The 13471-nt window shown below is 34.7% G+C and overlaps 2 protein-coding genes across 2 annotated transcripts; one reads left to right on the top strand and one right to left on the bottom strand.

Moving 5' to 3' along the window:
* The first annotated feature begins 298 nt into the window (after positions 1 to 298).
* Positions 299 to 5937, top strand: LOTGIDRAFT_183755 (hypothetical protein). The gene is made up of 10 exons (XM_009064040.1): positions 299 to 757; positions 1213 to 1354; positions 2001 to 2138; positions 2807 to 2874; positions 3249 to 3352; positions 3740 to 3850; positions 4164 to 4269; positions 4613 to 4724; positions 4913 to 4956; positions 5765 to 5937. Exons 1-10 carry the CDS (start codon positions 323 to 325, stop codon positions 5861 to 5863), a joined length of 1359 nt encoding a protein of 452 aa, XP_009062288.1. The 5' UTR covers positions 299 to 322; the 3' UTR covers positions 5864 to 5937.
* Positions 5938 to 7641: 1704 nt separating this feature from the next.
* Positions 7642 to 11775, bottom strand: LOTGIDRAFT_107425 (hypothetical protein; the record flags this gene model as incomplete). Its single annotated transcript, XM_009064039.1, has 8 exons — positions 7642 to 7761; positions 8084 to 8189; positions 8434 to 8544; positions 9014 to 9117; positions 9528 to 9595; positions 10326 to 10463; positions 10849 to 10990; positions 11311 to 11775. Coding segments are annotated over 8 exons (1254 nt in total), but the record flags the coding sequence as incomplete, so codon positions are not given.
* Between the last annotated feature and the right edge of the window lie 1696 nt (positions 11776 to 13471).

Below are 13471 nucleotides of genomic sequence, written 5' to 3'. Positions count from 1 at the left end.
GAAATAATCGGGCCAAAATATGCGAAATTTGACAATTTGTTATTAAAGTTATTTCTAATTTACAAATTCAAAACTATACGAATTTTATTATTTATAGTTTACAGACTTTCAACAATTACTTGTATTTTTAATGGGTCATGCATCTGTAATGGTTCATGTTCTTATTATTATTTCAGGCCAAAGTTCGGGAAAATCAAAAAAGACACTAGACACAGAAAATGGGGACGTCAGTTTACTGCGTGCTACACCTGCGAGTACACCGAACTCGGAAAATTCCCCACCTATAAAAGAAAGACCCCAAGTTTATAAAAGACGATGGTTTATGTTGGCGTTGTTTTGTATTTATTCGTTCAGTAACGCATATCAGTGGATTCATTTGAACATTATTGCCAATGTGTTATTACGTTTTTATAACGAGAGTCTTCCAGCTGACACTTTCCAACAAGAGACTGCGATAGACTGGCTCTCCATGATATATATGTTAGCGTACATTCCCCTAATCTTCCCAGCAGCTTGGCTCTTAGATAAAAAGGGATTAAGGATTTGCCATATTCTAGGATCCTTACTGAATGCTGTAGGTGCGTGGATGAAATGTGCCAGTGTAGTTCAGGACAGATTTGCAGTGCTAATGACTGCTCAAACAATATGTGCTATTGCTCAGATTTGGGTATTAGGTATTCCGGCCAGATTGGCGGCTGTGTGGTTCGGACCGGATGAAGTGTCAACGGCTACTTCTATGGGTGTGTTTGGTAATCAGGTAAATGTTACACGATGTATTATTAAAAACAAAAGCTGCCATTTGCAATAAATATGACAATATTACCCATGGTAATGATAACGTAACACATACATTGTTATTGTGCATGAATCATGGTAGAACTATGACAGGTATTATGTCATCGATACAGTAAAATAGAAGCAGAGAATACACGGTCTGCGGTGTCGGAAATGATGAGGACACTAGTGTTTTGTTCTGTATTCCATTGAATCAATAATCTCGAACCACAGGCTTCACCACGCTTACCCAGACTCGTAGCCATACCTTGACCGTGACGTTAAATATTCTATACAGACTCAGACTGTGTGCTGATGTATTGCTTGATTCCCTTCCGTTAGCTACAGACATGCTGTGAAAACAAGACAAAAGAAAAACAATGATATCTCTATAATGCTGAAAATGCAGGCTAAATTTTTATTATTTCATTATTTCAGGTCGGTGTAGCAGTAGGGTTTTTACTTCCGCCAGTTTTAGTACCGAATTCAGAGAGTCTGGAGACAATAGGTCATAATATGTCTATCATGATGTATGGTACTGCAACAATTACTACTGTTTTATTCCTAGTGATATTAATAGGTAAGCCTGGTATGGTTTCCTCTGCTGTAATCAATTTTTTTATATAGTTATATATGTTATATATTCATATTTTATAATAAACAATTTTTGGAATACGTTATAATGAAATTTAGTCATAGAAATTCTTATCGCTGATCGAAACTCACAGTAGCATGGAACTCGAATAATTGTGAAACACAACAGTTCATTTATCTGTTGAAACGAACTATATAATGGAATATATAATGCTTTGTATATGTATATAGATGAGAAAAAATCCAATTCAATTTGTATGTTAATGATTACTTAAGTAACAAAACAAATTGAAAACATAATCGAGTGTTGCAGTTGTATACAAACAGAAAATTGATCGTGATATGAAGAATTGAAATAACTGTCAAGTCAGAATATTATCTGGTCAACAAGTTCGGAAATTTCATTGAATTACCATTGTCCAGAATCAAGGAGCGTTTGAAATAAATCATTTTCAGGTAGTCACAAAGTAACAATTCTACGCCTCTCTTTTCGCATCGGAAGTGTCACCTCCCCCTGTGGATCTATCGAATGACTGATAACTTCTTTTTAAAAAAGCCTATAAGCACAGTATTTTTGTAACCAATATGTTTGAACGTCTATAATGTCTTAAGAATATTCTGTTTTATTTCAGTTTTTAAAAACAAGCCACCCAAACCACCCAGTCATGCTCAGGTGCTGGCAGTGGAAGCGGCAGAAAATGAAAATTATGGTGCCTCTTTAAAACGATTATTCCATAATCGAAGTTTTATAATATTAATGATCTCGTATGGTAAGTCAGATATATTCTTCATTGAACATGCGGCATTGGCATTGAACATACGACATTGGCATTGAACATACGACATTGGCATTGAACACACGGTAATGGCATTGAACACACGGTAATGGCATTGAACACACGACATTGATATTGAACACACGACATTGATATTGAACATACGACATTGGCATTGAACAGACGACATTGGTGGCATCAAACAGACGACATTGGCATCAAACAGACGACATTGGTGTTGAACGTACGACATTGGCATTGAACTCACGGTAGTGGCATTGAACACACGACATTGATATTGAACATACGACATTGATATTGAACATACGACATTGGCATTGAACACATGACATTGGCATTGGACACTAATTGATACGCAACTAAAAGCTTGTCCCAGAATAATAATAAAAGTTGGAGTTTATATATGGAAAGATGTTCTAGAGATCAAATGTTTCAGAATATCGCGTCTTTGATCATCCCTATTAACAAAACGTCCTATAGTCATATTATTCTCCAAAGCGTTTATGATGTTGGATGGTTATTACCCTTATAATAAATACCACCAATGATTTGACGGGTTACAATCTTCACAATTGAAGTACATTGTAATATCAAAAATGATACCTAAAGCCTGTGATTTTTATTTTTCGTCTCGTATATAGGTGTCAACACAGGTTCCTATTATGCTATCGGTACCTTGTTAAATGCTGTAGTTTTAAATTATTTTCCTGTAAGTATCATTTCTTATTGTCGAGTTCTATTTTCTCAAAAATTACCTTCTGAATCATTCAAAACGCTCAAATGAATAAACCTGTTGGCATAGCACCAATTAGCGTGAAAGTAATCTTCCAAATAACCGTTGGCATTTCTGTGAATCATTGGAAAGGGCCTGAGAAATGACAAGACATTCGAGATTGGAAGGCCATAGTCGGACCTGCCCCTAGAGAAACATAACTGCATGTAACACAGATAGTTGGTACACTAAGAGAAAAACAATTGATGTTCTTTAAGGTGTCATTAATCTGTTATGGCCTGGTGACATCCGTTCAACGTATCGGGCTTCTATTTATTTATTGTATCCTAATATTGTTCTTTATGGTTTAGAATGAAGAATTGAAAGCTGGACAGATTGGATTAACTATCATATTATCAGGAGTAGGAGGATCTATAGCAGCTGGTATCTGGTTAGACAAAACCAGAACATTCAAGTAAGTAACTTTAAGGATTTGCATGAAACGAGGAATTGTAACGTATGAAGCCAAATGATACGCTTGATCCAAAAGCTTAAGGTATTGTATCTGGTCGGCACCTCAAAGGACTTGTGAACACGATCGAGGCTCTATTTTTTTCCTTATCGAATTATACGAGAACTCAAAGTTCATATCCCTTGTCCTTGAGCCAAACTGTATCTTTGTCTTTAATGAATCTGAATCATTTTTTTCCAAGTCTCTGTTATCTTTATCTGTGACTGATATTTCAGATACAAAAGACTCATTTTCATAAAATCATGGAACAGGTTTCTCAGAACATACTTTAAGATAGATTGTTTTATAGTATTACAAATTGTATTAGACTCAATCAATATTCTATTTCAGAGCGACATCTTTAGTTATTTATATCATGTCAATGTTGGGAATGATAGCCTTTACATTCACCATGAATTTAGGCCATTTATGGATAGTGTTTATCACTGCTGGCTCACTGGGGTAAGTAAGATTATTCATTTTTTGAAGTTTGGTTGGTAACACTGGCACTAGGTTTTTACAGATTTTGGCACTCTTGCCCAAAAGATTGCAGTTCAAGGTCGTAATAATTTATTGCAATAACTTTTAAATATGTCTCTGCAATAATTTGAAATGAAAAGCATAATTCAATACCGAACTGAACCATTCTTTTAATCCATTGTATGATTTTATTTGAGCATCATTCCATCTTCGTCAACGGAAACAGCAAAAAAGTTGGACGTCAAATTTCACTTCATTTGAATTTATATAAAAATCAACGAATGTTCTTTTTCAGCTTCTTCATGACAGGCTACTTACCAGTTGGGTTTGAATTTGCTGCAGAACTAACATATCCTGAATCGGAAGGTACCTCTTCCGGTCTCCTCAATGCTTCAGCCCAGGTTTGTTGTTTGTGCACCCTCCTTCTAGAACTCATTGTAACATTAAATTGAGACAGTACAGTTGAGAATCTCTGTCCTTTCAAATGGTTAATAAATTGTTGATGTTGTTCTATTGCTTATTGCTTAACTAAATCATTCGACAATCTAGCAAAACAGATGAAGTTAATAATACATCATGCATTCATACTTGAATCAGAATCCGGAATTTGTCTCCAAAATGCATCTGATGCGAGATAAATATTCACATTGTATTAAAATCTTAGTGGAAGATTTCATGGAATTTCGAGCTTAAGCTTAATATGGTTTTGTATCATTTTAATTGAAATGCGTTATTTTTTTGTAGTTCTTTGGTATAATATTTACGATTGGAATGCGAGCCATCATGAATAAAATAAGTGTATTAGGAGCTAATATTGCCATCACTGTTGCTCTGTTAATAGGATCAGTAATGACAGGTAAGGGTTTGGAAAGATAGGGGATAAAGTCGGGATGAACGAACTGAGCCCCGTGGATTTACTTTTTCCTAGAAATAAACTGAACATTTAACAGATTATCTTGCCTAATGTATTGAATATATATTTCATCCTTTAAAACAAACAATAAATGTTACTGTTTCTAAAATAAGGAGGATTGTGTTTTTCAGCTGTAATAAAAGCAGATTATAGGAGACAGAAAGCTGGTCAAGAGGTCAGTCTATTTATTAATGTATCAAGTTATTACCTCTGTACACACCTTGCTCATATTGTTTTGCTTTGGACGTTGTTAGTGTGGTTATATTGATTGCAATAACAGGGATAGCGCTATCACGATAGTAACGACTTCATACAGGTGGCATTTAGTTCACGATAATGCCGATTTTAATGTTGCTTTAACGATGAGATTTATTATTACGGTTAAATGGATATCACTGTCATGATGTTATTGATATCACTGTCATAATGACTTTGACCTCACTTTCACGATGAAATTTACCTCAATGTCACGATGTTATTGACTTCACTGTCTCGATTACAATGAAGTCAATTTCATCGTGACAGGTGACAGTGCACTTTTTTATTGACTTCACTCTCACGATGAAATTAACTTCTTCACTCTCACGATGAAATTAACTTCTTCGCTCTCAAGATGAAATTGACTTCATTGTTCCGATAGTTTTGATTTTTCTATCAAGGTGACATTTGACTTTATGAGAATCGTTATCATCTGGATAGGACAGATAATTATTGACAGAGAGAGAGACAAGCGACTCCATTGTATGTTATATCATGTCGATCGTGCAAACATATTGTGCCAGTAAAATACCATGTTTCATGTTGAAGTAAGTTTTTCGTGGTAAAAACCGTCACTCCACGTGTGTCCGAGTTTAATCCTTATTTTGTGTTTATAGGAACAAAGGTAGAAGAATTTTCCTTCACGACACCCTTGATCTATGAAATGGCAACGAACCTACAGTAATCCCTACTAGTATTTATTTTCTTTTATTTTATAATTTTAGTTTATAAAGAAGATAGATGGTGTAGATATAGATATACCAGCACCCGATAAAATACAAACTGAGCAGACGTCAAATTTAAATCCAGAAGCATCGAATTAAAGACTTTATAATTATTATTAAATCGTGTTCTTTAAACAACATACCAAAGTATTTTATATAAAAATATAATATTCAATAGTTGTTTATTCCCTACCGTTATCCAATTATCCAACGTTTCAAGCCATTACAGAAAGGGGTGTGATGGGTAGGATTCGGTGGTTAATATGCGTATTCTCGCCTTAAAACTTAAGAGTAGTACAGAGTAATGAAGTTTGCCCCCTTCTTTACAAATATTAGACAATCGTTAAAACGATGATAATTCAGTTTTATGATGAATGAAGCAGTCTTCGTCGTTCACCATTAGCTAGTTGTTTTGGTGCTGGTTTTGAGTCTGTTTCATCTGTTGCAACTTCCTTTATGTGTATTTTCTGTAAAATATTTTAATAAACAGTGAACATACAGCGAACAAACATAACATAAAGAAAAACTATGTGAAGGGAGCGAATAACGACGAGACTAGGTAGTGAAGCTAACTTTGTGAAGGGAGATAGCTCCGTTAAATCTGTACCTAATTTGGCCATCAAAGAGTGCAAGGTCTACTGTACAATCTACTTCAATTTACTTTCTGTAGTCTGTAGCACAAGGACCTGGTATATTGTACCATCCGAACAAGTAGACGCTCTTGTCAACCCTTCTTACCTGCAGCATTTACCACGAGGGATTTGGGTTAAATATAGCTTGTCATGCAAGGTTTTTTACGCCCAATGGCAAATTTGATTTTGAAAGAAAAAAAAATTGGTAGTACAGTAACAATCACCAATATGAAATATTCAACCTTCAGTCATACCCTTCTTTAAAACTTTTTTGGGTGATACTGATTATGAACAATATTACCAAGGTTTGTCAAAATCCGTCAAGAATTGTGCCTTCTGTTTACCAGTTAACTGTTGAACGCGTTTCCAAGAACAAGGGCAGTAAATCCTTAAATACCTTTCAATTTTTAATAGGGTCCATCCTTGGGTGTTAATAATCAATTTCATCAGATTGCGTCTAAATCCTTTGTTATTGTGCTTTTTAGATAAAAAAAAAATCCAACAAGAATTGTGGACGAACGGATATGGGTGACGCCAATATAAGCTCCACAATCATGTTATGTGGGCGTAGAAAGATAGTATAATCTCGATCTATGCAGGGATGGGAGCTGGCGTATGTAGGGTTGCGAGAAAGTGTCTAACCCTCTGAGCCCTAGACGTTCAGTTATTGATTCATAATATATTCCGATACAGATGATCAGAAATGTCTTTGTCGTGCTTGTATGGCTTCGTAATATCAAAGGGTTAATAATTTATAAGAGGTTCATTACTCCTGACGATATCGAGAACTTTACATAGACAAATACTAGACAATGCCATGGAACAAGATGATGTAAATATTAAGTATCGAACTTACTGCCATTTCTGCTTGTTGTCTCAAATAATCTCCTTTCACACACACTGAAAACAAAATGCAGTTCAATAGAATGATAGTCCCCAAGACTCGTTTGTTAATGGTACAAACCATGGATGATCTACATCCTTTATATAGGACCATGCCTCTGTCTGGCTGAAACCCTCGGACCCTCCGTTTAGTTACCATGTTAGATACCAATTATGTGTGAAAGAATCTATTATGGAATAGGTCTATCCAGATGAGTAATAGTTGTGGTGCATTTAACTGTAGTCTAAAATTTGTAGTGTATTGATGGGAAGTAACTCAATATTGTTTATTTTATTAGCCAATCAGTGATTTGCTCATTTGACGCTACCCCTGTAGTTGAGTGTATTACAGATATGAAGTATTTACTTACTATTGATGACAGCACCAAGTATCAATAACGATCCCATCGCAATGTTACCAATAAAAACACCGTACACCGACATAATAACTCTTATCATATTGGTGAATACCATACCTAAAAACTACACTGAGGTCCATTATTCATCAATCAGTCTGGGGAAGAAGGGTTCATGGGGAAATAATTCCACCAACCTGCTTATCTGAATGTTCCCGCTCGTGTTATTAATATGCATCTCTTGTACTGCATCATACGATATTGGTGAAATTGATACTCGTCCAAGGATGAACCATATTGAAATTACAACAGATTGAATACTATCTGATTTGAGTTCCTGCCCATGTTCTTTGAACACGTTCAAATTTAGTTCGTAAACATCTATAGAAGGCACAATTCTTAGACGACACAAGGATGAACCTCAACCACAATTAAATACACAAACTCACCATAGCACACGCTGTTAAGATTCCAGCTGAGGTAGCTTCCGGTTCCGGGTATGTTATCTCCGCAGCAACTTCATAACCAACAGGCAAATAAGAAAACATAAAAAATCTGAAAACGATCAAAACAATTTTCTCAAAATGAAACAAAAAAGAAATTCTTCATAATATTTTCGTTCCGATGTATGAACTTTATTATTAGATGATATTAGTAAGCCCCAGTTTCCTTCTGTTGGTCGGATAGGACAGTTCGACAAGCAAACCATAGACGAAAAGCTAGGTAGGATACCAAGATTTAAAATCAACTACAAAGACGCACCAGTGGTGTTTAAGAAGATATAAAGTTGAAAACGAACCCTATAATACATGAAGTAATGAATACAATCCATATCTTCCCATAATCTAGGGTAAACGTAAAAACAAACACTCCAATAACAGTACAGATGTAGAGGAGCACTGATGTAGCTCTGAAAAACAAACAACCACTAGATTCTTGTAAACATATTATTATGGACATTGTCGAGTATTTATACATATAGAGAGACTATAGTAGCCTTGTAAATGGTTTTAAACGAATTTAGACAAGTAGATTTATTGAAAATATATACATTGTGTATTGAAGATTTGTAGCTCAGCACACAAAAACAAAGTCTTGATATAAGTAAGCACTTGAGTCAGTTTTGTTTATGTAAAACTGATAATATTGCTGTAGTTCTATAAGTGTATGAAGTCTGGACAAACAGTATAAACCTGTGCCTATATTTAAATCAACCACCCTACCACTCATATAAATAAATACTTATGTATTCTTGGCAATTTACATCGATGTTGTCATGTTGATACTCATGCAACCTGCTCTGTTCGCAAAAAAATGATCATAACAAAAATATTTAAGTCAACCCCAAAACAAACTAGAGATTATTTTAAGAATCTTACTTGTATGTTTTGGTCTTATCCAACCAGACTCCAGAGAGTATAGAGGGTATGATGCCTGCAAGTACAATCACCAGACCGATTCTTCCTGCATTGACCTCCTCACCCTGAGGACAATAAAAAAGTTTCATGGCATTATTAGGTTCAAATAGAACAAGCTAGATCGTCAATAAATTATCTCCAATAAGAATGATAAATATTATATTCTGACAAAAGAGGGGGCGTGAGTCCCACTAATACCCCCATTTAACCAAGGATTGTTTTTTCCAATCGGCCCGACTGACCAAAAAATAGATCGGGTACATTCGGGACCAAAACAATCCTTGATGAAATTGAGGTATAAATAATTGTTATAGCGATGTCGGTAGCGGGACGGTATGCCTCTTTTCTGCAGGGTTATAACAACAGCAACATCGTCATTTCTAAGATTCTAGTTGATTTATGTAGATGATGCAGTGTTTAGACATGTTTCTCGCTTTTATTGGCCAAGATTAATATGATAAAGAATGCATTTTACCGGAAAATAATGAAGAATTATAAAATCCAGAAGAGTTAATAAAGCATGATCCACTCCCGTGATAATACCTGAAAGATTGAAATTATAACACTCATAGAATACACCGTCTGGAATAAAGTACTTCCAAATCATATCTCATTAGATATAAAATTCAATGAAACAAAAAGTTTAATATTTCAAAAGTAAAATCTAACAAAGATTATCTTCATAGTGAACAATGAGACAATGGTATGTTAGTTCATCAACACATCTGCCAAATAATTATAAGGATAATGCTGTTAGTAACACTGACACTGTTTCTAATGACGGCACTGTTGCTGGTGATGACAGCACTATAACACTGTGCAGGATGATAGAGATGACGTTATTGGTGATAGAGATGATGATAATGAAAGTGATGATGATGATCATCACGATGTTAGTGAAGATGATTGTGATGAAGACGATGATGATTATGATGCCAGTGACGATAATAGTAATGGAGATGATAACATGATGATGACACTGTTAATAATGAAGATCTTGATGATTTTGATTATGATAGTGACGAATTTGATTTTGATGATGATAGTTGTAGAATATTGGTCTGAGTGGTCTAAGGAACACAACTCTATATTTGGAACTCTTGATATAAGAAGGTTAAGAACGGAAATAGAAAGGTCAAAACTGTACGACCGCACGATTTACATGAGGTCTATACTATGACAATAATAAACTGTTGTCCTTCTTATCACTTTATCTCTGATGTTAAACCCTCTTGTTGATGATGATGATGGGATGTAGTGGCGACTTACTAACCATAACACAGAGTCAATAGATTGAATGACGGTTGCTTGAATAATTTCTTTAATGATCGTCCATAATGATAATCTTCAGTTTTCTCTTTTAGATAAAGTTGTGCATGGCTTGGTGGAATAGGTGGTTCTTTCTTAAAAACTGAAATAGTAATGTCCTATCATGAACAATAGAAAAAATCTCAATGGTCTATATCGCGACACTTGTTAGTAAACTGTCAGCGATATCGTCCATAACCTTCATTGAATTTAAGTAGCAGAAGTATTGTGTGGGATGACACTAGCAAGGTGGGGCAACGTCAGTTTTTGTCAAAAAAGTCCTGCCCCCTGGTGATGATGTTTGTCAATTCACCACCACTTTCCGAGAATCCGCGTATCTGATATCGCTTATTTAGAATTTTTAAATAATCATTTAAGATCTATTTTACAATTTTCAAAGCAGTAAATTCGCTTTTATGAAAAGGTATCTTCCCTTTTTAAGCCTTTTTCTGAATTATTTATACGTAGATACAATACAACTAACTTACAGATAATAATCAATAGAACAATTAGTGTACTACAAGCAGCACAACTATAGTACATGATCTCTAGTCCCTGTCTTACTTCAGTTATATCTGGTGAATTAGGTACCATTACTGGTGGCAGTAGAAATCCTACAGCAATTCCAGCCTGAATAAATAGATAAGAAATCAGGTATGATATGGGTATTGTTAATGCATGCTCAGTGCAAATCGTGCTATTGCCCGACCTAACCACATTGTTTACAAAATATCATTTAAATATCAAAACCAAATACTTCTCATTAAGAGTCTGAGAATGGCTTGTTCATATGGATCTACAAAGACACATAGAATCCAGGGCTATAGTTGGAACCTTGACGAGTTGTTGCTTACTACCTCAAGTCTGGCTCATTTGTGATAGCAAAAGATTTATCAGTTGTATACATGAATTCAGGATGTTGTAATGCAAAGACAATATCTTATAATTACCAGATTGCCAAAAACCCCAATAGCAGTGGCGGTGGATAGTTCATTTGGTCCAAACCATACAGCAGATAAAAATGGCGGTAAACTGACAACAAAAGCATTACAAATAGCACAGAACCATTGTCCAATCATGACAAGATAAAATCTCTCGGGAGCCAGTCCAATACATTTAATCCAGGCTCCAAGAGCATTGATAACAGCTCCGAGTAATATATTCACTTTTAAACCATATTTATTTAATAACCATATACCAGGTATTATCAAAGGAACATAAATAGCTAGATAAGATGTAGCTAACCAGTCAATTGTAGTCTGACGATGGAATTCATCAGACGGTAAACTTTCATTATAATACCTCTCTATCATATTTCCTATGATGTTTAAATGTATCCATTCATAGGCGTTGATAAACGAATAGATACAATACAATGCGAGCATGCACCATCGCCTTTTGAAGACTCTGACGCCATTGTGAATATTAGTTCCATCAGTTGCATGTTCAGCTTCTAGCTGAAAAATGAAATTAATTATTAAAGATATAACTGAATATAAAATTATAAAGATAATAATGTCTGCTGGTTGGTAATAATACCAGTAGGCAGATTGTTGTTGAATATTATAATTGCTAGTTCCCCGTTGCTAGAGTTTATTGAATCCGTTGATTTGTTTTTGAACTATTGTAGTTGTAGTCCAGCGGCAGCTTGTATGTACCAATAAACCACAATTAAACACCACAAGATGTTATAAAACACTAGCTAAACGTTCTTAGTGTATAAATGATTTTCTTGACATTAAATAAATATGAAGTTATTTGTAAATTCATTGGTAGGTATTCAATTTAACACAATGCTTTTCTAATAGCAATAACTGTTCAACTGTTACCTGATCAGCAAGATAAAATAACACAAAACGTTTCGTTTAACTCTAACATGGCTGAACAACTTTAATCGTCTATGAGTTTTAATGAATTCCTGTTTTCGTTTCAGTTTATATCAATGGTTTTAATCTAGGTTTGTTTTGTTATGACTCTATAACACAAAGGCAATGGGTATAACGGATAAAAGGATATCCCATTCCTCCAGAGTGACAGGTGTAACAGTTAAATTTTGTATTTATTTAGCCTATTCGTTTTCGATTTCCAACAGTCGAGGGATCTCTGACTGACATGCACAGCCTGTAGCACACATGATCTTGGATGATTGTCAAATCTGAAAGATGTGAGGCTTTTCCCATGTCAGTCCCCTTAGTTTGAAAATTAGATTGAAAAATCCTAAAGTGTTTAAATATTGAAGAAAAATCAGCACTTAAAAGTTAGCGGACTAACTGTAGATAGCAAAAAAAACTGTAAGACTATAGACTTCCAAGGATCATTTAGGTAGTTATTATGTGAAAAAACTGGACGACATCGATATAATAAAATGTCTTTTGGAATATGAAATTGTCAGTCAATGACAAGGATAACTATAATTAATTTTGAAAAAAATTTCCTGAGATTCAACGCGGACCTTTTAAATACTGCTAGAAATAATCTTATCTTAGAACACATTTTATTTGAAAACCCGCTTTCCTGATGATGTTTACATGCGAAACACGTATTGCTTTAGAAAAAATCATCCAATTTCCGTAAGGACAGGGTCTACCAACTTTAGTTTATGAGGATGCGTTTGCTTTGGCCAAACCTCTTTATCTTTCAAGATTATAAGACTTGAACGACAATTAGAAATACATATAACAAACAAAAGGAAATATTATGAAATAAGCACACTTTTAAAAATATTCAGAAAATATTAACACAAATTTCACGTGTCGTCATCAGATGAAATGACTATCCGAAATAATCTTGTCATTAAAAAAAACTTACCTTACAATTGGTGTTCTCTGCTGCCATATCAGACAAACGTAAACAACTAACAGGTATAATAGTATCGATATTCAAACTACTGTTATCGTTCAATCTGATTCATGTATACGTATCTCAACATGTCAAGGGGCAATACGTTGTAAATTGAAACATTGAGTGCATCTATAACGTGGTCGATCTTATAATGCCGAATGTGTACTGAATATTTTATCAGAATGTGTAATCATTCACAAGCCAATTCTGACGTATTTTGGTCAGGTTATGGGCAATAACTCAAAAGCTGTTCATCGAAACACAGAAATT

The sequence above is a fragment of the Lottia gigantea genome, assembly GCF_000327385.1.
Source record: "Lottia gigantea unplaced genomic scaffold LOTGIsca_6, whole genome shotgun sequence".
In the NCBI taxonomy this organism is placed as follows: Eukaryota; Metazoa; Mollusca; class Gastropoda; family Lottiidae; genus Lottia; species Lottia gigantea.
The sequence above is the reverse complement of the archived record's forward strand: the minus strand, read 5'-3'. Positions and strand labels throughout refer to the sequence as shown.

Excerpts from the sequence above, each read along its gene's own strand:
- LOTGIDRAFT_183755 (XM_009064040.1), top strand. The coding sequence starts at position 323 with ATGTTGGCGTTGTTTTGTATTTATTCGTTCAGTAACGCATATCAGTGG. Across the intron at positions 758-1,212 it reads TGGGTGTGTTTGGTAATCAG|GTCGGTGTAGCAGTAGGGTT; the intron begins GTAAATGTTACA and ends TCATTATTTCAG. Across the intron at positions 3,851-4,163 it reads ATCACTGCTGGCTCACTGGG|CTTCTTCATGACAGGCTACT; the intron begins GTAAGTAAGATT and ends GTTCTTTTTCAG.